General features: G+C 48.7%; 1 protein-coding gene across 2 annotated transcripts in view; it reads left to right on the forward strand.

Annotated features, from left to right (window-relative positions):
- The first annotated feature begins 11,744 nt into the window (after positions 1-11,744).
- The window catches only part of SFXN5 (sideroflexin 5), a 317,212-nt gene continuing 303,197 nt past the window's right edge, over positions 11,745-25,759 (forward strand). For both annotated transcript variants that reach the window (XM_077280329.1, XM_077280330.1), the window contains exon 1: positions 11,745-11,948. In XM_077280329.1, the coding sequence (XP_077136444.1) occupies positions 11,805-11,948 (144 nt within the window). In that variant the 5' untranslated portion in view covers positions 11,745-11,804. The remainder of the gene's footprint in view (positions 11,949-25,759) is intronic.

Genomic DNA, 25,759 nt, shown 5'->3' on the forward strand with positions numbered 1-25,759 from the left:
CGAGGCCCCGAGATAGAGGAGGTTCCAGAGACAAGCTGACTTATGATAGCGTCGCCCTTAATAGTATAGCTAGTGAGGCTCGCCTGGTGGATGTCCACATTCGGCACACCCCAGGCCACGAGGGGTTCACCTATCATAGAGGTAACTGTAGGTCCAGAATAGATAGGTTTTATTTAAAGGAGGAAGCTGTCTCTTCAGCAGTGTCTGTTGTTGAGGTGGAGTTCTCCGACCACTGTTTAATTTTGTTTTCTCTGAATGTTACAGAGACCCTCCGGATGGGAAGAGGCTTTTGGAGGCTCAACTTGTCTCTCTTGGAAGAAGCGGAGATAAGACAGTCCTTTGAGGATTTTCTTCAGAGCCAGGTACCCTTACTGGATCTTTGTAGTAGTAGGTCAGAGTGGTGGGAGATGTTCAAGGAAAGGGTGGCGAGATTCTTCCACCAGCTCTCGAGCCTCAGGAGTCTGAGCAGGTACCGCCTGTATCAGGGTCTGAGGAGGAAACTCGAGCATCTTGTCTCAACTGGAGGTAGCCGCGAGGAGATCTCCAGAGTGAAATCTTTGCTTATGAGGTGTCAGTACGATAGACATGCATCTTTGGTTTTTGAGAGGGATTACGGGAAGTACCGCTCGCCCGACCCTTACAGAAACTGCAAGATGTCAGTGAATAGTAAAGTGGTTACAGGACTGGTCGACACTACGGGGTCCCTGAGGCGATCCAGATCAGGGATCCTGGAGGTTGTCAGATCCTTCTACTCGCACCTCTTGGGAAAGAGGGATCTTGATTGGGATGAGATGTCGGCTTTCCTGGCAGAAGCTGTCCCCGAACCAGGGGTAGACCCCTCTCTTGACGTTTTGACAGAAATGATCAGGGAAGAGGAAGTTCAGTTGGCGATTGAAGGGCTTGCTCCCAAAAAATCGCCTGGTCCAGATGGCTTAACATCTGAATTCTATAAGACCTTTAAGGACGTTTTGGTTCCCCTCTTGACTGAGGTATTCAATGAGTGTCTTTCCTCGGGCACTCTGCCGAAGTCAATGAGGAGGTCTGCTCTGATCATCTTGTCAAAGGGTAAGGACCCGTCTTGCATTGAGAATTGGCGTCCCATAGCGCTTCTCAATGCAGACAGGAAGGTTCTAGCAAAGGTGCTGTTTAATCGGCTGGTGAAATTTGCACCCCGACTCCTTTCGGGGGCCCAGCATTGCTCTGTTCCAGGCCGCAGCACATTTAGTGCTGTGCTCTGTGTCCGAGAGGCAGTGGAGCAGGGTAGGGCTGGTCAGTGGAAGGGGTACATGCTGTCACTGGACCAGGCAAAAGCGTTTGATCGGGTTAATCACGAGTACCTCTGGTCCGTCCTTCTGAGATATGGCCTGCCGGGGGGGTTTGTTGATTGGCTTAAGACCTTGTACAGTGGGGCAGAGAGTTTCCCGCTTGTGAATGGTTGGATTGGTAGCTCTTTTGAGGTTGGGTCCGGTGTTCGCCAGGGTTGTCCCTTGAGCCCGCTGCTGTACGTGTTTGCGATTGACCCTCTTCTTAGGAGGGTGGAGCGTGGACCGTTGGCCGGGATCGGGATGGATCAGGCAGCACCGGAAGCCACTCTGAGGGTGGTGGCGTATGCCGATGATGTCACTGTGTTTGCTTCCTCTCACGAGGAGGCAGGGTGGCTGATGTCAGAGGTAGATCGCTACTCGGAGGCATCCGGGTCCAAGATCAACCGGGATAAGTGTGAGAGTCTCTGGCTGGGAGGAGGAGATCCTGGTTTTGATCTCCCGGACACCCTTCCAGGACCCAAAGTCTCTGCAAAAGTCCTTGGCATCGAATTTGGCCAGGGGGATTACCCCAAACAAAATTGGGACAGCAGGCTAGAGATCGCCACTCAGAAGGTGAACCAATGGAAGGGTTGGTCTTTGACCCTAAGGGAAAGGGTAAACCTGAGCAAAACTTACCTGCTCCCTTTACTGATTTATCTGGGCAGTGTGTGCATCTTGCCGGAATCTCTCTGGACTCGGGTCTACAGTTTGTTCTTCCAACTGTTATGGGGGAATAGACTGAACCTGGTCAAGAGGGAGGTTACTTACCGTACGAGGAGACTAGGAGGGTTGGGTATGGTCAACCCTGTGGTATTCCTTGTGGATACCTTCATTAAGATCAATATCGCAAACCTCTGGAAAGAGAGGGCTCCTCCGTGGGTATTCTCCTGTAGGGGATGGTTTCAGCCTTTCTTCCAGGAATGGGAGACAGGAGGGCAAGTGAAGGATCTTCGCACACCGCATGGACATCTTCCGGCTTACGCTACCTTGGTTCTGAAGGTAATTCGTCGGTGGGGTCTGGGAATGTGGGAGATCAGGACTCTGCCAAGGAAACTACTTGACAGTAGGGTTCTGTTGACCCATTTCCAGAGGCCTCTGGCGCTCAGGGACTGCCCAAGTCGGGATCTTGGGGTGGGTTTGCATCTTTTGAATTCTATCAGGATCCCCTCGAAGTTTTGGGACTTGGCTTGGCGCTGCTTCCATGGGAAACTGTGTGTGAGGGACAATCTGAAGTGTAGGAGCTCTGAGGACAGGAATTGTCCTCGGGAGCATTGTGGTACCTTGCTGGAAAGCATGGACCACTTCCTGCTTCATTGTCCCTTCAACACAGAGGTGTACAACAGGGTGGGCGCCTTCATTGGCTGGTCTCGGCTGGCCGGTCTCTCCTATGCGGAATGGGCCTATGGAGCATTCGGAGACCTGGGTGGTCGGGACCGCTGCACCTTATTTCTAGTTAGCGCAGTGGTTAGGTATCACACGTGGAACGCACGGTGCTTAGTATCGACGCAACGAAAAATCCTCCCAGTGGACGATGTGTTTAGGACCATACTCGGTGACCTGGTGAAGGTGCGCTCTCTGGAGTATGGGCGACTGGGCGCACGGAGGGCCGCGCTCCTCTGGAGGGGCTTTTCTTTTAGTGTGCCCTAGTCTGGTCATCTCCTTTCCTGGTGGTGGGCTGCTGCTGACACTGTAGATTTTTGTTTTGTTTGATCATTATACAGTGATGTAGGGCTGCAGGCGCCGAACTTGGGCTTCGTGTTTTGTAATTATTGTGGTGTGTGCTGCTGTATATAATGTATATATTGTATATGGGGATATAGATTTGGGTGTAGGTGTTAGGTTGGGTGGTGGGAAAAGGGGGGAGGTGGGATTATCTTGTGGGACTATGGGACACTGGGTTGTTTGGGGGAAAAACTGGCACTGCCTGATCTGGCCTATGGACGTTGGACATGGACTGAGGCATGAGACGCAGGACCAGCTCTCAGGTCAGTGCGGGGGGTTGGGAATGGCGGATAGCTTGTAGTATTGTATATATTTGTTTAATTTGTAGTTATTTTATTTAAAACTAAAAAAAAAAAAAAAAAGTTCCTGTATATAGTCTTTGTTTTCCATTGTTTATTTTATTTGTTATTATTATTTTGTTTGGTGACCGGACCTGAAGTTATTGTTCTGTATATACTGTATAATATGTGTGAGAGGAGAGAATGAGCGGCTGGACCAGGTTTCAGTATACTGATTATTTTCTGGCTAATATTTTTGTTATGTTTTCTGCTATTATTGTTGTTATGTTTTTCATTTTTATAATAAAAGATCTACAGGATGTAACTCGGGATCAGTAATGTAATGTATGTACACAGTGACTGCACCAGCAGAATAGTGAGTGCAGCTCTGGGGTATAACACAGGATGTAACTCAGGATCAGTAATGTAATGTATGTACACAGTGACTGCACCAGCAGAATAGTGAGTGCAGCTCTGGGGTATAATACAGGATGTAACTCAGGATCAGTAATGTAATGTATGTACACAGTAACTGCACCAGCAGAATAGTGAGTGCTGCTCTGGGGTATAATACAGGATGTAACTCGGGATCAGTAATGTAATGTATGTACACAGTGACTGCACCAGCAGAATAGTGAGTGCAGCTCTGGGGTATAATACAGGATGTAACTCAGGATCAGTAATGTAATGTATGTACACAGTGACTGCACCAGCAGAATAGTGAGTGCAGCTCTGGGGTATAATACAGGATGTAACTCAGGATCAGTAATGTAATGTATGTACACAGTGACTGCACCAGCAGAATAGTGAGTGCAGCTCTGGGGTATAATACAGGATGTAACTCGGGATCAGTAATGTAATGTATGTACACAGTGACTGCACCAGCAGAATAGTGAGTGCTGCTCTGGGGTATAATATAGGATGTAACTCGGGATCAGTAATGTAATGTATGTACACAGTGACTGCACCAGCAGAATAGTGAGTGCAGCTCTGGAGTATAATACAGGATGTAACTCGGGATCAGTAATGTAATGTACGTACACAGTGACTGCACCAGCAGAATAGTGAGTGGAGCTCTGGAGTATAATACAGGATGTAATTCAGGATCAGTAATGTAATGTATGTACACAGTGACTGCACCAGCAGAATAGTGAGTGCAGCTCCGGGGTATAATACAGGATGTAACTCAGGATCAGTAATGTAATGTATGTACACAGTGACTGCACCAGCAGAATAGTGAGCGCAGCTCCGGGGTATAATACAGGATGTAACTCAGGATCAGTAATGTAATGTATGTACACAGTGACTGCACCAGCAGAATAGTGAGCGCAGCTCTGGGGTATAATACAGGATGTAACTCGGTATCAGTAATGTAATGTATGTACACAGTGACTGCACCAGCAGAATAGTGAGTGCTGCTCTGGGGTATAATACAGGATGTAACTCGGGATCAGTAATGTAATGTATGTACACAGTGACTGCACCAGCAGAATAGTGAGTGCAGCTCTGGAGTATAATACAGGATGTAACTCGGGATCAGTAATGTAATGTACGTACACAGTGACTGCACCAGCAGAATAGTGAGTGCAGCTCTGGAATATAATACAGGATGTAACTCAGGATCAGTAATGTAATGTATGTACACAGTGACTGCACCAGCAGAATAGTGAGTGCAGCTCTGGGGTATAATACAGGATGTAACTCAGGATCAGTAATGTAATGTATGTACACAGTGACTGCACCAGCAGAATAGTGAGTGCAGCTCTGGGGTATAATAAAGGATGTAACTCGGGATCAGTAATGTAATGTATGTACACAGTGACTGCACCAGCAGAATAGTGAGTGCTGCTCTGGGGTATAATATAGGATGTAACTTGGGATCAGTAATGTAATGTATGTACACAGTGACTGCACCAGCAGAATAGTGAGTGCAGCTCTGGAGTATAATACAGGATGTAACTCGGGATCAGTAATGTAATGTACGTACACAGTGACTGCACCAGCAGAATAGTGAGTGCAGCTCTGGAATATAATACAGGATGTAACTCAGGATCAGTAATGTAATGTACGTACACAGTGACTGCACCAGCAGAATAGTGAGTGCAGCTCTGGAATATAATACAGGATGTAACTCAGGATCAGTAATGTAATGTATGTACACAGTGACTGCACCAGCAGAATAGTGAGTGCAGCTCTGGGGTATAATACAGGATGTAACTCAGGATCAGTAATGTAATGTATGTACACAGTGACTGCACCAGCAGAATAGTGAGTGCAGGTCTGGGGTATAATACAGGATGTAACTCAGGATCAGTAATGTAATGTATGTACACAGTGACTGCACCAGCAGAATAGTGAGTGCAGCTCTGGGGTATAATCCAGGAGGTAACTCAGGATCAGTAATGTAATGTATGTACACAGTGACTGCACCAGCAGAATAGTGAGTGCAGCTCTGGGGTATTATAAAGGATGTAACTCGGGATCAGTAATGTAATGTATGTACACAGTGACTGCACCAGCAGAATAGTGAGTGCTGCTCTGGGGTATAATATAGGATGTATTTCGGGATCAGTAATGTAATGTATGTACACAGTGACTGCACCAGCAGAATAGTGAGTGCAGCTCTGGAGTATAATACAGGATGTAACTCGGGATCAGTAATGTAATGTACGTACACAGTGACTGCACCAGCAGAATAGTGAGTGCAGCTCTGGAGTATAATACAGGATGTAACTCAGGATCAGTAATGTAATGTACGTACACAGTGACTGCACCAGCAGAATAGTGAGTGCAGCTCTGGAGTATAATACAGGATGTAACTCAGGATCAGTAATGTAATGTATGTACACAGTGACTGCACCAGCAGAATAGTGAGTGCAGCTCTGGAGTATAATACAGGATGTAACTCAGGATCAGTAATGTAATGTATGTACACAGTGACTGCACCAGCAGAATAGTGAGTGCAGCTCTGGAATATAATACAGGATGTAACTCAGGATCAGTAATGTAATGTACGTACACAGTGACTGCACCAGCAGAATAGTGAGTGCAGCTCTGGAGTATAATACAGGATGTAACTCAGGATCAGTAATGTAATGTATGTACACAGTGACTGCACCAGCAGAATAGTGAGTGCAGCTCTGGAGTATAATACAGGATGTAACTCAGGATCAGTAATGTAATGTATGTACACAGTGACTGCACCAGCAGAATAGTGAGCGCAGCTCCGGGGTATAATACAGGATGTAACTCAGGATCAGTAATGTAATGTATGTACACAGTGACTGCACCAGCAGAATAGTGAGCGCAGCTCTGGGGTATAATACAGGATGTAACTCGGGATCAGTAATGTATGTACACAGTGACTGCACCAGCAGAATAGTGAGTGCTGCTCTGGGGTATAATACAGGATGTAACTCGGGATCAGTAATGTAATGTATGTACACAGTGACTGCACCAGCAGAATAGTGAGTGCAGCTCTGGAGTATAATACAGGATGTAACTCGGGATCAGTAATGTACTGTATGTACACAGTGACTGCACCAGCAGAATAGTGAGTGCAGCTCTGGGGTATAATACAGGATGTAACTTGGGATCAGTAATGTAATGTATGTACACAGTGACTGCACCTGCAGAATAGTGAGTGCAGCTCTGGAGTATAATACAGGATGTAACTCAGGATCAGTAATGTAATGTATGTACACAGTGACTGCACCAGCAGAATAGTGAGTGCAGCTCTGGGGTATAATACAGGATGTAACTCAGAATCAGTAATGTAATGTATGTACACAGTGACTGCACCAGCAGAATAGTGAGTGCAGCTCTGGAGTATAATACAGGATGTAACTCAGGATCAATAATGTAATGTATGTACACAGTGACTGCACAAGCAGAATAGTGAGTGCAGCTCTGGGGTATAATACAGGAGGTAACTCAGGATCAGTAATGTAATGTATGTACACAGTGACTGCACCAGCAGAATAGTGAGTGCAGCTCCGGGGTATAATACAGGAGGTAACTCAGGATCAGTAATGTAATGTATGTACACAGTGACTGCACCTGCAGAATAGTGAGTGCAGCTCTGGGGTATAATACAGGATGTAACTCAGGATCAGTAATGTAATGTATGTACACAGTGACTGCACCAGCAGAATAGTGAGTGCAGCTCTGGAGTATAATACAGGATGTAACTCAGGATCAACAATGTAATGTATGTACACAGTGACTGCACCAGCAGAATAGTGAGTGCAGCTCTGGGGTATAATACAGGATGTAACTCAGGATCAGTAATGTAATGTATGTACACAGTGACTGCACCTGCAGAATAGTGAGTGCAGCTCTGGAGTATAATACAGGATGTAATTCATGATCAGTAATGTAATGTATGTACACAGTGACTGCACCAGCAGACTAGTGAGTGCAGCTCTGGAGTATAATACAGGATGTAACTCAGGATCAGTAATGTAATGTATGTACACAGTGACTGCACCAGCAGAATAGTGAGTGCAGCTCTGGGGTATAATACAGGAGGTAACTCAGGATCAGTAATGTAATGTATGTACACAGTGACTGCACCAGCAGAATAGTGAGTGCAGCTCTGCAGTATAATACAGGATGTAACTCAGGATCAGTAATGTATGTACACAGTGACTGCACCAGCAGAATAGTGAGTGCAGCTCTGGAGTATAATACAGGATGTCACTCAGGATCAGTAATGTAATGTATGTACACAGTGACTGCACCAGCAGAATAGTGAGTGCAGCTCTGGGGTATAATACAGGAGGTAACTCAGGATCAGTAATGTAATGTATGTACACAGTGACTGCACCAGCAGAATAGTGAGTGCAGCTCTGGAGTATAATACAGGATGTAACTCAGGATCAGTAATGTAATGTATGTACACAGTGACTGCACCAGCAGATTAGTGAGTGCAGCTCTGGGGTATAATACAGGATGTAACTAAGGATCAGTAATGTAATGTATGTACACAGTGACTGCACCAGCAGAATAGTGAGTGCAGCTCTGGAGTATAATACAGGAGGTAACTCAGGATCAGTAATGTAATGTATGTACACAGTGACTGCACCAGCAGAATAGTGAGTGCAGCTCTGGGGTATAATACAGGATGTAACTCAGGATCAGTAATGTAATGTATGTACACAGTGACTGCACCTGCAGAATAGTGAGTGCAGCTCTGGAGTATAATACAGGATGTAATTCAGGATCAGTAATGTAATGTATGTACACAGTGACTGCACCAGCAGACTAGTGAGTGCAGCTCTGGAGTATAATACAGGATGTAACTCAGGATCAGTAATGTAATGTATGTACACAGTGACTGCACCAGCAGAATAGTGAGTGCAGCTCTGGGGTATAATACAGGAGGTAACTCAGGATCAGTAATGTATGTACACATTGACTGCACCAGCAGAATAGTGAGTGCAGCTCTGCAGTATAATACAGGATGTAACTCAGGATCAGTAATGTATGTACACAGTGACTGCACCAGCAGAATAGTGAGTGCAGCTCTGGAGTATAATACAGGATGTCACTCAGGATCAGTAATGTAATGTATGTACACAGTGACTGCACCAGCAGAATAGTGAGTGCAGCTCTGGGGTATAATACAGGAGGTAACTCAGGATCAGTAATGTAATGTATGTACACAGTGACTGCACCAGCAGAATAGTGAGTGCAGCTCTGGAGTATAATACAGGATGTAACTCAGGATCAGTAATGTAATGTATGTACACAGTGACTGCACCAGCAGAATAGTGAGTGCAGCTCTGGGGTATAATACAGGATGTAACTAAGGATCAGTAATGTAATGTATGTACACAGTGACTGCACCAGCAGAATAGTGAGTGCAGCTCTGGAGTATAATACAGGAGGTAACTCAGGATCAGTAATGTAATGTATGTACACCGTGACTGTACCAGCAGAATAGTGAGTGCAGCTCCGGGGTATAATACAGGATGTAACTCAGGATCAATAATGTAATGTATGTACACAGTGACTGCACCAGCAGAATAGTGAGTGCAGCTCCGGGGTATAATACAGGATGTAACTCAGGATCAGTAATGTAATGTATGTACACAGTGACTGCACCAGCAGAATAGTGAGTGCAGCTCTGGAGTATAATACAGGATGTAACTCAGGATCAGTAATGTAATGTATGTACACAGTGACTGCACCAGCAGAATAACGAGTGCAGCTCTGGACTATAATACAGGAGGTAACTCAGGATCAGTAATGTAATGTATGTACACCGTGACTGTACCAGCAGAATAGTGAGTGCAGCTCCGGGGTATAATACAGGATGTAACTCAGGATCAATAATGTAATGTATGTACACAGTGACTGCACCAGCAGAATAGTGAGTGCAGCTCCGGGGTATAATACAGGATGTAACTCAGGATCAGTAATGTAATGTATGTACACAGTGACTGCACCAGCAGAATAGTGAGTGCAGCTCTGGAGTATAATACAGGATGTAACTCAGGATCAGTAATGTAATGTATGTACACAGTGACTGCACCAGCAGAATAACGAGTGCAGCTCTGGACTATAATACAGGAGGTAACTCAGGATCAGTAATGTATATACACAGTGACTGCACCAGCAGAATAGTGAGTGCAGCTCTGGAGTATAATACAGGAGGTAACTCAGGATCAGTAATGTACTGTATGTACACAGTGACTGCACCAGCAGAATAGTGAGCGCAGCTCTGGGGTATAATACAGGAGGTAACTCAGGATCAGTAATGTATGTACACAGTGACTGCACCAGCAGAATAACGAGTGCAGCTCTGGACTATAATACAGGAGGTAACTCAGGATCAGTAATGTATATACACAGTGACTGCACCAGCAGAATAGTGAGTGCAGCTCTGGACTATAATACAGGAGGTAACTCAGGATCAGTAATGTATATACACAGTGACTGCACCAGCAGAATAGTGAGTGCAGCTCTGGGGTATAATACAGGAGGTAACTCAGGATCAGTAATGTAATGTATGTACACAGTGACTGCACCAGCAGAATAGTGAGTGCAGCTCTGCAGTATAATACAGGATGTAACTCAGGATCAGTAATGTATGTACACAGTGACTGCACCAGCAGAATAGTGAGTGCAGCTCTGGAGTATAATACAGGATGTCACTCAGGATCAGTAATGTAATGTATGTACACAGTGACTGCACCAGCAGAATAGTGAGTGCAGCTCTGGAGTATAATACAGGAGGTAACTCAGGATCAGTAATGTACTGTATGTACACAGTGACTGCACCAGCAGAATAGTGAGCGCAGCTCTGGGGTATAATACAGGAGGTAACTCAGGATCAGTAATGTATGTACACAGTGACTGCACCAGCAGAATAACGAGTGCAGCTCTGGACTATAATACAGGAGGTAACTCAGGATCAGTAATGTATGTACACAGTGACTGCACCAGCAGAATAGTGAGTGCAGCTCTGGGGTATAATACAGGATGTAACTCAGGATCAGTAATGTAATGTATGTACACTGTGACTGCACCAGCAGAATAGTGAGTGCAGCTCTGGACTATAATACAGGAGGTAACTCAGGATCAGTAATGTATATACACAGTGACTGCACCAGCAGAATAGTGAGTGCAGCTCTGGAGTATAATACAGGATGTAACTCAGGATCAGTAATGTAATGTATGTACACAGTGATTGCACCAGCAGAATAGTGAGTGCAGCTCCGGGGTATAATACAGGATGTAACTCAGGATCAGTAATGTAATGTATGTACACAGTGACTGCACCAGCAGAATAGTGAGTGCAGCTCTGGGGTATAATACAGGATGTAACTCAGGATCAGTACTGTAATGTATGTACACAGTGACTGCACCAGCAGAATAGTGAGTGCAGCTCTGGAGTATAATACAGGATGTAACTCAGGATCAGTAATGTAATGTATGTACACAGTGACTGCACCAGCAGAATAGTGAGTGCAGCTCTGGAGTATAATACAGAATGTAACTCAGGATCAGTAATGTAATGTATGTACACAGTGACTGCACCAGCAGAATAGTGAGTGCAGCTCTGGGGTATAATACAGGATGTAACTCAGGATCAGTACTGTAATGTATGTACACAGTGACTGCACCAGCAGAATAGTGAGTGCAGCTCTGGAGTATAATACAGGATGTAACTCAGGATCAGTAATGTAATGTATGTACACAGTGACTGCACCAGCAGAATAGTGAGTGCAGCTCTGGAGTATAATACAGGAGGTAACTCAGGATCAGTAATGTACTGTATGCACACAGTGACTGCACCAGCAGAATAGTGAGCGCAGCTCCGGGTATAGCAGAGGGTTACTATATATTCACAGTGACTTCTTGCAGTATCACACACGGACACTAGCACTACAGATCCCATAATTCCTAGAGTGCGCCCGCGTCTGACGTCACACGCCGAGGGGAGGAGCCGAGCACTCCGGTTTCGTTCCAGAGAAGCGGCAGCATCCGAGAGATGAGGGCAGGAGGAGCCGGGGACTCCCCGCCAGGACTACAACTCCCGGCACCTCCCGCGGCGGGGGAGAGCAGCACATCTCGGAGAGTGGATATGGCGGCGGACGATCCTCCGTTCGTCCTGGGGAGACCGCGGTTCCAGCAGGTAAGGTGACCGCACACCGCTCTCCTGTGCCGGCACCTGCAGATGACACATCCCCTTACTGGGGGGCGCTGTGTTTTGACAGTTGGCTCCACCCCCGCGTCTTGCTGTGACGAGTTTGATTGGTTGTCCTCAATGTCAGTCTGAGAAAGGATGGGCTGTACGGGAGCCGATCGCGTCCAAGATTGGTTCTTTTTACTATGTGTGGGCGTGGTTATCAGGTAAGAGGCGGGGAAAGAGGCGTGACTGACATAGTATGTGGAGGTATCCGGGTTATATGTGCGGATCAATGTCCCCCAGTATAGACCAGTATGTGCGTGCTGTCCCCCAGTATAGACCAGTATGTGCGCACTGTCCCCCAGTATAGACCAGTATGTGCGCTCTGTCCACCAGTATGGACCAGTATGTGCGTACTGTCCTCCAGTATAGACCAGTATGTGCGTACTGTCCTCCAGTATAGACCAGTATGTGCGCACTGTCCTCCAGTATAGACCAGTATGTGCGCACTGTCCTCCAGTATAGACCAGTATGTGCGCACTGTCCTCCAGTATAGACCAGTATGTGCGCACTGTCCACCAGTATAGACCAGTATGTGCGCTCTGTCCACCAGTATAGACCAGTATGTGCGCTCTGTCCTCCAGTATAGACCAGTATGTGCTCTGTCCCCCAGTATAGACCAGTATGTGCGTGCTGTCCCCCAGTATAGACCAGTATGTGCGCACTGTCCCCCAGTATAGACCAGTATGTGCGCTCTGTCCACCAGTATGGACCAGTATGTGCGTACTGTCCTCCAGTATAGACCAGTATGTGCGTACTGTCCTCCAGTATAGACCAGTATGTGCGCACTGTCCTCCAGTATAGACCAGTATGTGCGCACTGTCCACCAGTATAGACCAGTATGTGCGCTCTGTCCACCAGTATAGACCAGTATGTGCGTACTGTCCTCCAGTATAGACCAGTATGTGCGCACTGTCCACCAGTATAGACCAGTATGTGCGCTCTGTCCACCAGTATGGACCAGTATGTGCGTACTGTCCTCCAGTATAGACCAGTATGTGCGCTCTGTCCACCAGTATAGACCAGTATGTGCTCTGTCCTCCAGTATAGACCAGTATGTGCGTACTGTCCACCAGTATAGACCAGTATGTGCTCTGTCCACCAGTATAGACCAGTATGTGCGCACTGTCCTCCAGTATAGACCAGTATGTGCGTACTGTCCTCCAGTATAGACCAGTATGTGCACACTGTCCACCAGTATAGACCAGTATGTGCTCTGTCCACCAGTATAGACCAGTATGTGCGCACTGTCCTCCAGTATAGACCAGTATGTGCGCTCTGTCCCCCAGTATAGACCAGTATGTGCTCTGTCCACCAGTATAGACCAGTATGTGCGCACTGTCCTCCAGTATAGACCAGTATGTGCGCTCTGTCCACCAGTATAGACCAGTATGTGCGTACTGTCCTCCAGTATAGACCAGTATGTGCTCTGTCCTCCAGTATAGACCAGTATGTGCTCTGTCCTCCAGTATAGACCAGTATGTGCGCGCTGTCCACCAGTATAGACCAGTATGTGCGCTCTGTCCACCAGTATAGACCAGTATGTGCGCTCTGTCCTCCAGTATAGACCAGTATGTGCGCTCTGTCCTCCAGTATAGACCAGTATGTGCGCACTGTCCTCCAGTATAGACCAGTATGTGCACACTGTCCACCAGTATAGACCAGTATGTGCGCTCTGTCCCCCAGTATAGACCAGTATGTGCTCTGTCCACCAGTATAGACCAGTATGTGCGCACTGTCCTCCAGTATAGACCAGTATGTGCGCACTGTCCTCCAGTATAGACCAGTATGTGCTCTGTCCTCCAGTATAGACCAGTATGTGCTCTGTCCTCCAGTATAGACCAGTATGTGCACACTGTCCACCAGTATAGACCAGTATGTGCGCACTGTCCTCCAGTATAGACCAGTATGTGCGCACTGTCCTCCAGTATAGACCAGTATGTGCGCACTGTCCTCCAGTATAGACCAGTATGTGCGCTCTGTCCACCAGTATAGACCAGTATGTGCTCTGTCCTCCAGTATAGACCAGTATGTGCACACTGTCCACCAGTATAGACCAGTATGTGCTCTGTCCACCAGTATAGACCAGTATGTGCGCACTGTCCTCCAGTATAGACCAGTATGTGCGCTCTGTCCCCCAGTATAGACCAGTATGTGCTCTGTCCACCAGTATAGACCAGTATGTGCGCACTGTCCTCCAGTATAGACCAGTATGTGCGCACTGTCCTCCAGTATAGACCAGTATGTGCTCTGTCCTCCAGTATAGACCAGTATGTGCTCTGTCCTCCAGTATAGACCAGTATGTGCACACTGTCCACCAGTATAGACCAGTATGTGCACTGTCCTCCAGTATAGACCAGTATGTGCGCACTGTCCTCCAGTATAGACCAGTATGTGCGCACTGTCCTCCAGTATAGACCAGTATGTGCGCACTGTCCTCCAGTATAGACCAGTATGTGCGCACTGTCCTCCAGTATAGACCAGTATGTGCGCTCTGTCCACCAGTATAGACCAGTATGTGCTCTGTCCTCCAGTATAGACCAGTATGTGCGCACTGTCCACCAGTATAGACCAGTATGTGCTCTGTCCACCAGTATAGACCAGTATGTGCGCACTGTCCTCCAGTATAGACCAGTATGTGCTCTGTCCTCCAGTATAGACCAGTATGTGCGCACTGTCCACCAGTATAGACCAGTATGTGCGCTCTGTCCCCCAGTATAGACCAGTATGTGCGCACTGTCCACCAGTATAGACCAGTATGTGCGCACTGTCCTCCAGTATAGACCAGTATGTGCTCTGTCCTCCAGTATAGACCAGTATGTGCGCACTGTCCACCAGTATAGACCAGTATGTGCGCTCTGTCCCCCAGTATAGACCAGTATGTGCGCTCTGTCCACCAGTGTAGACCAGTATGTGCGCACTGTCCTCCAGTATAGACCAGTATGTGCGTACTGTCCCCCAGTATAGACCAGTATGTGCGCACTGTCCCCCAGTATAGACCAGTATGTGCTCTGTCCTCCAGTATAGACCAGTATGTGCGCACTGTCCTCCAGTATAGACCAGTATGTGCGTACTGTCCTCCAGTATAGACCAGTATGTGCGCACTGTCCTCCAGTATAGACCAGTATGTGCGTACTGTCCTCCAGTATAGACCAGTATGTGCGTACTGTCCTCCAGTATAGACCAGTATGTGCTCTGTCCCCCAGTATAGACCAGTATGTGCGCACTGTCCCCCAGTATAGACCAGTATGTGCTCTGTCCTCCAGTATAGACCAGTATGTGCGCACTGTCCACCAGTATAGACCAGTATGTGCTCTGTCCACCAGTATAGACCAGTATGTGCGCACTGTCCTCCAGTATAGACCAGTATGTGCTCTGTCCTCCAGTATAGACCAGTATGTGCGCACTGTCCACCAGTATAGACCAGTATGTGCGCTCTGTCCCCCAGTATAGACCAGTATGTGCGCACTGTCCACCAGTATAGACCAGTATGTGCGCACTGTCCTCCAGTATAGACCAGTATGTGCTCTGTCCTCCAGTATAGACCAGTATGTGCGCACTGTCCACCAGTATAGACCAGTATGTGCGCTCTGTCCCCCAGTATAGACCAGTATGTGCGCTCTGTCCACCAGTGTAGACCAGTATGTGCGCACTGTCCTCCAGTATAGACCAGTATGTGCGTACTGTCCCCCAGTATAGACCAGTATGTGCGCACTGTCCCCCAGTATAGACCAGTATGTGCTCTGTCCTCCAGTATAGACCAGTATGTGCGCACTGTCCTCCAGTATAGACCAGTATGTGCGTACTGTCCTCCAGTATAGACCAGTATGTGCGCACTGTCCTCCAGTATAGACCAGTATGTGCGTACTGTCCTCCAGTATAGACCAGTATGTGCGTACTGTCCTCCAGTATAGACCAGTATGTGCTCTGTCCCCCAGTATAGACCAGTATGTGCGCACTGTCCCCCAGTATAGACCAGTATGTGCGCGCTGTCCACCAGTATAGACCAGTATGTGCACTGTCCCCCAGTATAGACCAGTATGTGCGCACTGTCCCCCAGTATAGACCAGTATGTGCTCTGTCCACCAGTATAGACCAGTATGTGCACTGTCCTCCAGTATAGACCAGTATGTGCGCACTGTCCTCCAGTATAGACCAGTATGTGCGTACTGTCCTCCAGTATAGACCAGTATGTGCGTACTGTCCTCCAGTATAGACCAGTATGTGCTCTGTCCCCCAGTATAGACCAGTATGTGCGCACTGTCCCCCAGTATAGACCAGTATGTGCGCGCTGTCCACCAGTATAGACCAGTATGTGCACTGTCCCCCAGTATAGACCAGTATGTGCGCACTGTCCCCCAGTATAGACCAGTATGTGCGCACTGTCCCCCAGTATAGACCAGTATGTGCGTACTGTCCTCCAGTATAGACCAGTATGTGCGCGCTGTCCACCAGTATAGACCAGTATGTGCACTGTCCCCCAGTATAGACCAGTATGTGCGCACTGTCCCCCAGTATAGACCAGTATGTGCTCTGTCCACCAGTATAGACCAGTATGTGCACTGTCCCCCAGTATAGACCAGTATGTGCGCACTGTCCCCCAGTATAGACCAGTATGTGCGCACTGTCCACCAGTATAGACCAGTATGTGCACTGTCCCCCAGTATAGACCAGTATGTGCGCACTGTCCCCCAGTATAGACCAGTATGTGCGTACTGTCCTCCAGTATAGACCAGTATGTGCTCTGTCCACCAGTATGGACCAGTATGTGCTCTGTCCACCAGTATAGACCAGTATGTGCGCTCTGTCCACCAGTATAGACCAGTATGTGCGCACTGTCCTCCAGTATAGACCAGTATGTGCGTACTGTCCTCCAGTATAGACCAGTATGTGCGCGCTGTCCCCCAGTATAGACCAGTATGTGCGTACTGTCCTCCAGTATGGACCAGTATGTGCGTACTGTCCTCCAGTATAGACCAGTATGTGCGTACTGTCCTCCAGTATGGACCAGTATGTGCGGATCAATGTCCACCAGTATGGACCAGTATGTGCGTACTGTCCTCCAGTATAGACCAGTATGTGCGTACTGTCCTCCAGTATAGACCAGTATGTGCGTACTGTCCTCCAGTATAGACCAGTATGTGCGTACTGTCCTCCAGTATAGACCAGTATGTGCGTACTGTCCTCCAGTATAGACCAGTATGTGCGCACTGTCCTCCAGTATAGACCAGTATGTGCGTACTGTCCTCCAGTATGTGCGTACTGTCCTCCAGTATGGACCAGTATGTGCGTACTGTCCTCCAGTATAGACCAGTATGTGCGTACTGTCCTCCAGTATAGACCAATATGTGCGTACTGTCCTCCAGTATGGACCAATATGTGCGTACTGTCCTCCAGTATGGACCAGTATGTGCGTACTGTCCTCCAGTATAGACCAGTATGTGCGTACTGTCCTCCAGTATAGACCAGTATGTGCGCACTGTCCTCCAGTATAGACCAGTATGTGCGCACTGTCCTCCAGTATAGACCAGTATGTGCGCACTGTCCTCCAGTATAGACCAGTATGTGCGCACTGTCCTCCAGTATAGACCAGTATGTGCGTACTGTCCTCCAGTATAGACCAGTATGTGCGTACTGTCCTCCAGTATGGACCAGTATGTGCGTACTGTCCTCCAGTATGGACCAGTATGTGCGTACTGTCCTCCAGTATGGACCAGTATGTGCGTACTGTCCTCCAGTATGGACCAGTATGTGCGCACTGTCCTCCAGTATAGACCAGTATGTGCTCTGTCCACCAGTATAGACCAGTATGTGCGTACTGTCCTCCAGTATAGACCAGTATGTGCTCTGTCCTCCAGTATGGACCAGTATGTGCGTACTGTCCTCCAGTATGGACCAGTATGTGCGTACTGTCCTCCAGTATGGACCAGTATGTGCGTACTGTCCTCCAGTATAGACCAGTATGTGCGCGCTGTCCACCAGTATAGACCAGCATATAGAGCATCCTGTAGACACCATTATAGAGCGTCTTGTAGACCAGTAGACACCATTATAGAGTGTCCTGTAGACCAGTAGACACCATTATAGAGCGTCCTATAGACCAGTATACAGTTGTACTCTACTTTACATCCCCTGGCTGAATTCTTCTTCCAGTTGACCCAGACATGAGTCTCCGTCAGGACCTCCTGCTCTACGACCTTCGTACAACCTAGAAGTTCCGAGAACAGATCTTTTTTACGCTGCAGCAACACTTGGCACGGCTGCTTCTACGAGCGGGACAAGGTGTCCGCCTCCTTCCCCGACTTCTCTTCCCTGCCATGGTTTACTCAGGTTCACGTGGTTGGGCTTCCACTTCCCCGGTTGGTGGATTTTGTAGTTGACATCCCCAACTTTCTGCACTACTTCATAGGGACCCTGCCACATGGCCTGTCATTTGTGCCCCTTTTACTGTCACGGGGCATGACCTTCGGCCCCTCACCTGTTGAGGGGCAGCACTGCAGGCTGGATATGTAAAATATGAGCAGCGCCGTCCTAGGCTGCAGTCCATTGTCTCGGTGGTCATGGGGCAACGTGATCCGGAGTATGACACCTCCAACAAATTCTACTAATGGATGGGGCCTTTGACTTGGATGCCTCCTGGGTTTGTGGACGTCCGACCCCCTTTGGTACCCAAAGTATGGAGAGGCTCCGCCCCCTTGCTTCCTCGAGGACCAATTGACCGCCTGGTATCTCTCCACCGCCTGGTATCTCTCCACCAGGCTCACTTGGTCATCAGCATTACGCGGATCTCCCTGGGCAACCCAGGATTATACCGCCATGGTAAGGACTGTATTAACCTGTCCATGACAACCTTCTCCACCATCTGTGCTGGGGAGGAGCATTCAGGTTGCAACCATTTTTGGACCAGGTGTAGGAGATCAAACATTTGGGGCCGGGCAGGTTTGTCACTGCGGTACGCCCACTCATGCACCCATTGCGTCCCGACAGTCAGTCACTCCTAAGCGTGCCAAGATCTCGGCCTTTGGCCTACTCTTTTCCATCCTGCAACGCCAAGTCATACTACGCCTTCTGCGGTTCACCTGTCAAATAAGGCGCCAGAGCCTCCACCCACTGCTCCGCAGGCAATTTCTCCTGCTCCGCCACTCTTTCAAACACCGTCAGGAACGCCTCAACATCATCATCCATGGTCATCTTTTGCAATGCTCTTCTTACCGTCTTCCTCACGTGAGAGTCATCACCAGGATTTGGGGTTGGGGTGCAGTTGCCCTGCCACGGATCGCCTCGGCTAGGACTTCCATCTGCTGCTGCCATATCTGCTGCTGCCGGAGATTAGCCTGCGCCAGTTGCTCTATCAATTGCTCCATGTTGTCAGATTTCGTTCCGGCAGCCGCTTTCACCCAGGACATGTGATATCTGTGCGGCAGTCACACTGCCCCTCGGGATTCGGGCCCCAACTGTAGAGGTTTGCAGTCACTCAGCTGCGGTTGAGGTCGGCACAGGAGGCGGTATTCATGCAATGTCCAGGCTGGTTTATTTACCTTCATAGACCGCTCCGAGTAGAAAAACAAAACAGAGCCTTTCCCACCCATCTCCTATGACTGCTTGTAAAACCCGGCCCTGGAATTGCCCAAATAACTCTCTCAGCACTATATGTACTGGAGCGTGCTTCAAAGCTCACATCACCGCAGCCAACAGCCGCGATGACACATCTCCCCTCAAGGACTCGTCCGGCGGCCATCTTCCACAGTATAGAGCGTCCTATAGACCAGTATACACCAGTATAGTGCCTTCCTATAGACCAGTATACACCAGTGTAGAGCGTCCTATAGACCATTATTCACCAGTGTAAATCGCCATGTAGACCATTATGCTGACATCCCCTATATGCCGTTTGAACCCGAATACAGCCCTTTTAATATATCATCTTAGGCCCACACAGCCTCCCCGTGGCGGGCATCTGAGGCCCACACAGCCTCCCCGTGGCTGGCGTCTGAGGCCCACACAGCCTCCCCGTGGCTTGCGTCTGAGGCCCAAACAGCCTCCCCATGGCCAGCGTCTGAGGCCCACACAGCCTCCCCGTGGCTGGCGTCTGAGGCCCAAACAGCCTCCCCGTGGCTGGCGTCTGAGGCCCAAACAGCCTCCCCGTGGCTGGCGTCTGAGGCCCAAACAGTCTCCCCATGGCCAGCGTCTGAGGCCCACACAGCCTCCCCGTGGCCGGCGTCTGAGGCCCACACAGCCTCCCCATGGCCAGCGTCTGAGGCCCACACAGCCTCCCCGTGGCTGGCGTCTGAGGCCCACACAGCCTCCCCGTGGCCGGCGTCTGAGGCCCACACAGCCTCCCCATGGCCGGCGTCTGAGGCCCACACAGCCTCCCCATGGCCGGCGTCTGAGGCCCACACAGCCTCCCCGTGGCTGGCGTCTGAGGCCCAAACAGCCTCCCCGTGGCTGGCGTCTGAGGCCCACACAGCCTCCCCATGGCCGGCGTCTGAGGCCCACACAGCCTCCCCGTGGCCGGCGTCTGAGGCCCACACAGCCTCCCCGTGGCCGGCGTCTGAGGCCCACACAGCCTCCCCGTGGCTGGCGTCTGAGGCCCAAACAGCCTACCAAATATTAAGTTAAGGGTGCCAACAATTTTGTTCGGCCCATTTTTGGGGTTTTGTGTGAAATTATGTCCAATTTGCCTTTTTCCCCTTTAATTGTAGTAATGTCCTGGGAGAAATACTTCATTTTCTGCAACCATTTCAAGAGTGTGAACACTGTCGGCCATGACTGTATATTGTATAGCCCGTGTCCTATTTGTCCTACATACGTGCATACACCAGTATATGTGTGCATAGTCCAGTACACACCAGTATAGGGATGACAGAATGTAGCGTCTTTAATACATAACTTTTATTACACCATTATAATAAGCAGTGACGGAAAGTGTAGCCATATACTAATAATACCGCCTCGCGGGGTGAAGTCTGTGGCGCTGCGGGTGAGGAGCTTATGATGGTGTTTTTCTTAGTGGAACATCAGAGGCCACAATTGTTTCTGACCCATAATCCTGGCTCTTTATGGGGACGATTGACATTAACCGTCAAAATATTCTAGGCCTTGTGTAAATTTCTCACTGTGACTCTACAATTCTATAGCACCGGGCACATATCCTTTATGAGAGGACTAATATGAGGGGGGGAGATTGTCTGGTGCACAAGAATCTGCTGTGAAGTGCCGTCCTCACCATCCCAAACGTGTGCCGCTGCCTGGAGGGGGCCTGGCCTGCGTGCCGCTGCCTGGAGGGGGCCTGGCCTGCGTGCCGCTGCCTGGAGGGGGCCTGGCCTGCGTGCCGCTGCCTGGAGGGGGCCTGGCCTGCGTGCCGCTGCCTGGAGGGGGCCTGGCCTGCGTGCCGCTGCCTGGAGGGGGCCTGGCCTGCGTGCCGCTGCCTGGAGGGGGCCTGGCCTGCGTGCCGCTGCCTGGAGGGGGCCTGGCCTGCGTGCCGCTGCCTGGAGGGGGCCTGGCCTGCGTGCCGCTGCCTGGAGGGGGCCTGGCCTGCGTGCCGCTGCCTGGAGGGGGCCTGGCCTGCGTGCCGCGGCCTGGAGGGGGCCTGGCCTGCGTGCCGCGGCCTGGAGGGGGCCTGGCCTGCGTGCCGCGGCCTGGAGGGGGCCTGGCCTGCGTGCCGCGGCCTGGAGGGGGCCTGGCCTGCGTGCCGCGGCCTGGAGGGGGCCTGGCCTGCGTGCCGCGGCCTGGAGGGGGCCTGGCCTGCCTGCCGAGGCCTGGAGGGGACCTGGCCTGCGTGCCGCGGCCTGGAGGGGGCCTGGCCTGCGTGCCGAGGCCTGGAGGGGGCCTGGCCTGCGTGCCGAGGCCTGGAGGGGGCCTGGCCTGCGTGCCGAGGCCTGGAGGGGGCCTGGCCTGCCTGCCGAGGCCTGGAGGGGGCCTGGCCTGCCTGCCGAGGCCTGGAGGGGGCCTGGTCTGCCTGCCGAGGCCTGGAGGGGACCTGGTCTGCCTGCTGATACCTGGAGGGGACCTGGCCTGTCTGCCGTGGCCTGGAGCATATACAAGGCACACATGAACGCTAGCAGTACAGTGTTATTCTCCACAGTCGCAGAGCGAGCACTTTGGGAAGCTGATAACCGATACAGCACGACGTGTGAAGATCAGGCACGACGTGTGAAGATCAGGCGGCTACATTTATACTGCTGTATCCCGGTGCGGGTGGGGAACTGCCACAAAGAAGCCACAACTGTAAAATTCTGGTCCATTATTAAACTTTGCCAGTTCATTAAGATTTTCCTTATTTTAGAAGAACGGTCAGTGGTCCCTGTGATTCTCACGGTGTGTTGTCCACCATCTGCCCTACCATGTGGGACCAAGAGGGCTCTCATGTCACGACCCTTTGCTACCACGTCATCCAGGTGACCCCGTTCTCAGAACCCTTTTGTCTACATGGTTGCCTCCAGTCCAAGTTGTTCACAGGTCGGACCGATGTGTCTCATCTTTAATATTGAGCTTCAGGGATAGCCTCTCTGGAGGGAGGTGGGATGACATGTTCCAGCAGAGGAGACTGCTAGCTGCCGTAGGTTATCAAAATAGTCCTGTCGGCAGATCCCGCCATCTCGTTTATTAACGTCAGTATCCACAACAATGACGCAATTTTCCAGGATCTCAGATATCAGACCGAGGCCTATGTCATTAACGGTAAATTGGTGGAATTCAGACACAGTGACCCCAGAACGATAGTTCATCATCTACAAGGTGTGACCAGACCGTAATGTGCCCCGACCACGTACAATTCATTGGCTTCACCAAGCCCCCTATTGTCTCAGCCCAGCATAGACAGTATGGAGCACATGTCCTAAACACCAGTGTAGACCACCAAACACCAGTGTAGACTAGTAGACCCTAATATAGAATGCCTTGTACACCAGTAAGATCATACAGGTGCTTCTCACTAAGGGACCTTTATAAACTCTTAGGAAGCCTTTGCAGGTGTTTTTTTTTTTTTTGTTAATTATTCTAATTTACTGAGATAATGACTTTTGGGTTTTCATTGGCTGTAAGCCATAATCATCAACATTAACAGAAATAAACACTAGAAATAGATCACTCTGTGTGTAATGACTATATAATGTATGAGATTCACTTTTCGTATTGAAGAACTGAAATAAATCTACTTTTTGCTGATATTCTAATTTTGTGAGAAGCTCCTGTATATCCTGTACACTATATGCTGTTTATAGTCACCCCTCTTTCCTCGCAGTCTGTGAGCCATCTCTGCAGTCTTTATGATCTGGGTGCGGAGCTGCGCTCTCGTAATGCAGTTACTCATTATACAAGTTCTGTCATCTTGGCTGGAGACACACTTTCTGGTCGTTATTAGGGCTGATTTCTTTCTTATTGTTTCTCCAGTTCCTGGTATTTATGTCCTGATTTTCCATATAACTTTCTAGATGTTGCAGGATCTCGGGGGTCTCGTCACTCTGACAGTGGACGGTGGTTGGGGACAAGTTGTGCTGTTGTGTATTTTATTGGTAGGATTCACTGCTGTCATCATGTTACTCATTAACAGGTGGAGTTCAGCTCTTCACTCCATCTCATCGTGGTAGTGCTCTAGATATTGTGTCCTTCACTAGGAGTGCCACCATGACACGTGACCCAATCTGCCCAGCCCAGGCGATATACACACATGAACAAAATTCTTACTGCTCTTCTGGTAAAGTAAGAGAACCCCACACTGGTCACTGAGATAACTTGAAACTGACAAAAATAATTTTCAATGTAAATTTACTGAATGTCAGCTAATGAGAATCAGAGTTTGCTTTTTTTGCTTGGGAATTTTGGTTCAACTGAAGAATAAAGAAAACCCCCAAAACTATTGACCAGACCTGGACAAAAATGATGGCTCCCTTAGCATAATATTTTGTTGACTCTCAGTGAGACTTTTGCCCCGTCTACAGGTATTTTGGCCAACTCCTCGTGAGTAGATGACTCCTTGTGTCTCAGGTGTGGAGGCGTCTTCTCCGTCCACAGATGTTCAGTAGGATTTAGATCAGGACTAAAAGATGCCTCCTCAGAGTCCGATGCTTTGCTCTCAGCCATTCTTTGATGGTTTTAGTTGTGTTTTGGGTCATTGTCCTGTTGGAGGACCCATAACCTGCAACTCACACCGAGCTTTCTTACACTGGGCAGCAGATTTCGCTCCACAATACCTTGATAGTCTTGGGATTTCTTTGTTCCCTGCACAGATTCAAGATCTCCTGTGTCAGATGCAGTAAAGGAGCCCCAGAACATCCCCGAGCTCCTCCATGTGTCACAGGAGGTACAATGTTCTTTTCTTTACTTCCTTTTTTCGCCTGTGAACATAGAGTTTACGTGATGCCAAAAAGCTCCTGTTTCATCTCCTCCGTCCACAGCCGACGTTCTCCCACAAGCTTTGTGGCCTGTCATTATGCATTTAAGAAAATTCCAGTGTGGCTTTTTTATGATTTGCTTTCAGCAATGGTTTCCAACTTGGTTGTTTTCCATAAAGTCCACTATGGCCCTGACAGCGTGGGATGGCGTAACTTGAGACTGGTGGACCTTGACCTTGGAGTTCACCGCTAATATCTTTGGGAGTTGTTCTGAACTCTTTGGTTTCCATTCATATTATCCGTCTCTTCAATTTGTCATCAGTTTTAATCTTTTGGCCACGTCCAGGGAGGTTGGCTACAGCCCCATAGACCTTAAACCTCTGAATACTATGTGCTGCTGTAGTAATAGGAACATTGGGTTGTGTGAAGATGTCTTATAACCTTTATGTTTAACAAGTGTGTCTATAATTGTATTTCTAATCTTCTGAGACAACTCTCTCCTCAGCTTTCTTAGCTCCATGCTCAGTGTTGTACACACCATGATACCAAACAGCACAGTGACTACTTTTCACCCTGCAAATAGGCGACTGACTGATTACAAGTTTGTAGACACATGTGAGTTTCACATGTCCCTATGATCAAATTATTTTCAATGTTTTCTATAGGTACCTTCATTTTTGTCCAGGCCATTTTCATTAGGTTTTTTTTGTTGTTTTTTTTTTTCTTGTTTTCATAGTCAATTTAAATTGAAATTACCATTGTGGGTTTTTCTTACTTCACCAGAAATTACCTACAGCTTTGTTCATGTGTGTACTTCTAGGGATTGTTGTATAAAAATTCCTTGTTGAAGCTACTTTACTTCTATTAGATGTCTTAATGCAGAGAACCACAAAGTGCAGCACCTACCACTTGTTAGCCTGTAATAGTCTTCTGGAAGTTTGAGAAGTGGATGTCCAGACCATTTCAATTTTCCTTTTCACTAAAAGATGTGTGATTTCTATGGTTGTGCCTAGAGTCACCTTCTACAAGTTGCTAGGTCAGAGCGAGCTTTGGTGTGTGATACAAACCCTTGCACCAGTCATGGACTCCAGTACATCAAAGAACGCCATGGATGAGGACTCCCAAGATTGTTGGGCCATATGTCCTCTGACACCTAACCTTGGGAATGCACTTGCTTTGCACACACGTATAGAAAAAAGGTTATCGAAAATAATGGACTCTCGAAAAAGGTTGACTAAGAAGAAAACTGCATGATCCCTGAATTTTAGTATGACTGATCATGGATCATGGATCTTAGTGCTTGATTATTGCTTGGATCAGGATAATATTTGATGGGATAATTGTTTTGCCTCTGGTGAAATATTTCCAGTTCGGTGCATGCGTGTTGCATAAAAGGAACAGTTCCTTCATCAGTTTTACCTTTCA

Source organism: Ranitomeya variabilis, chromosome 1 (assembly GCF_051348905.1).
Source record: "Ranitomeya variabilis isolate aRanVar5 chromosome 1, aRanVar5.hap1, whole genome shotgun sequence".
Classification (NCBI taxonomy): domain Eukaryota; kingdom Metazoa; phylum Chordata; class Amphibia; order Anura; family Dendrobatidae; genus Ranitomeya; species Ranitomeya variabilis.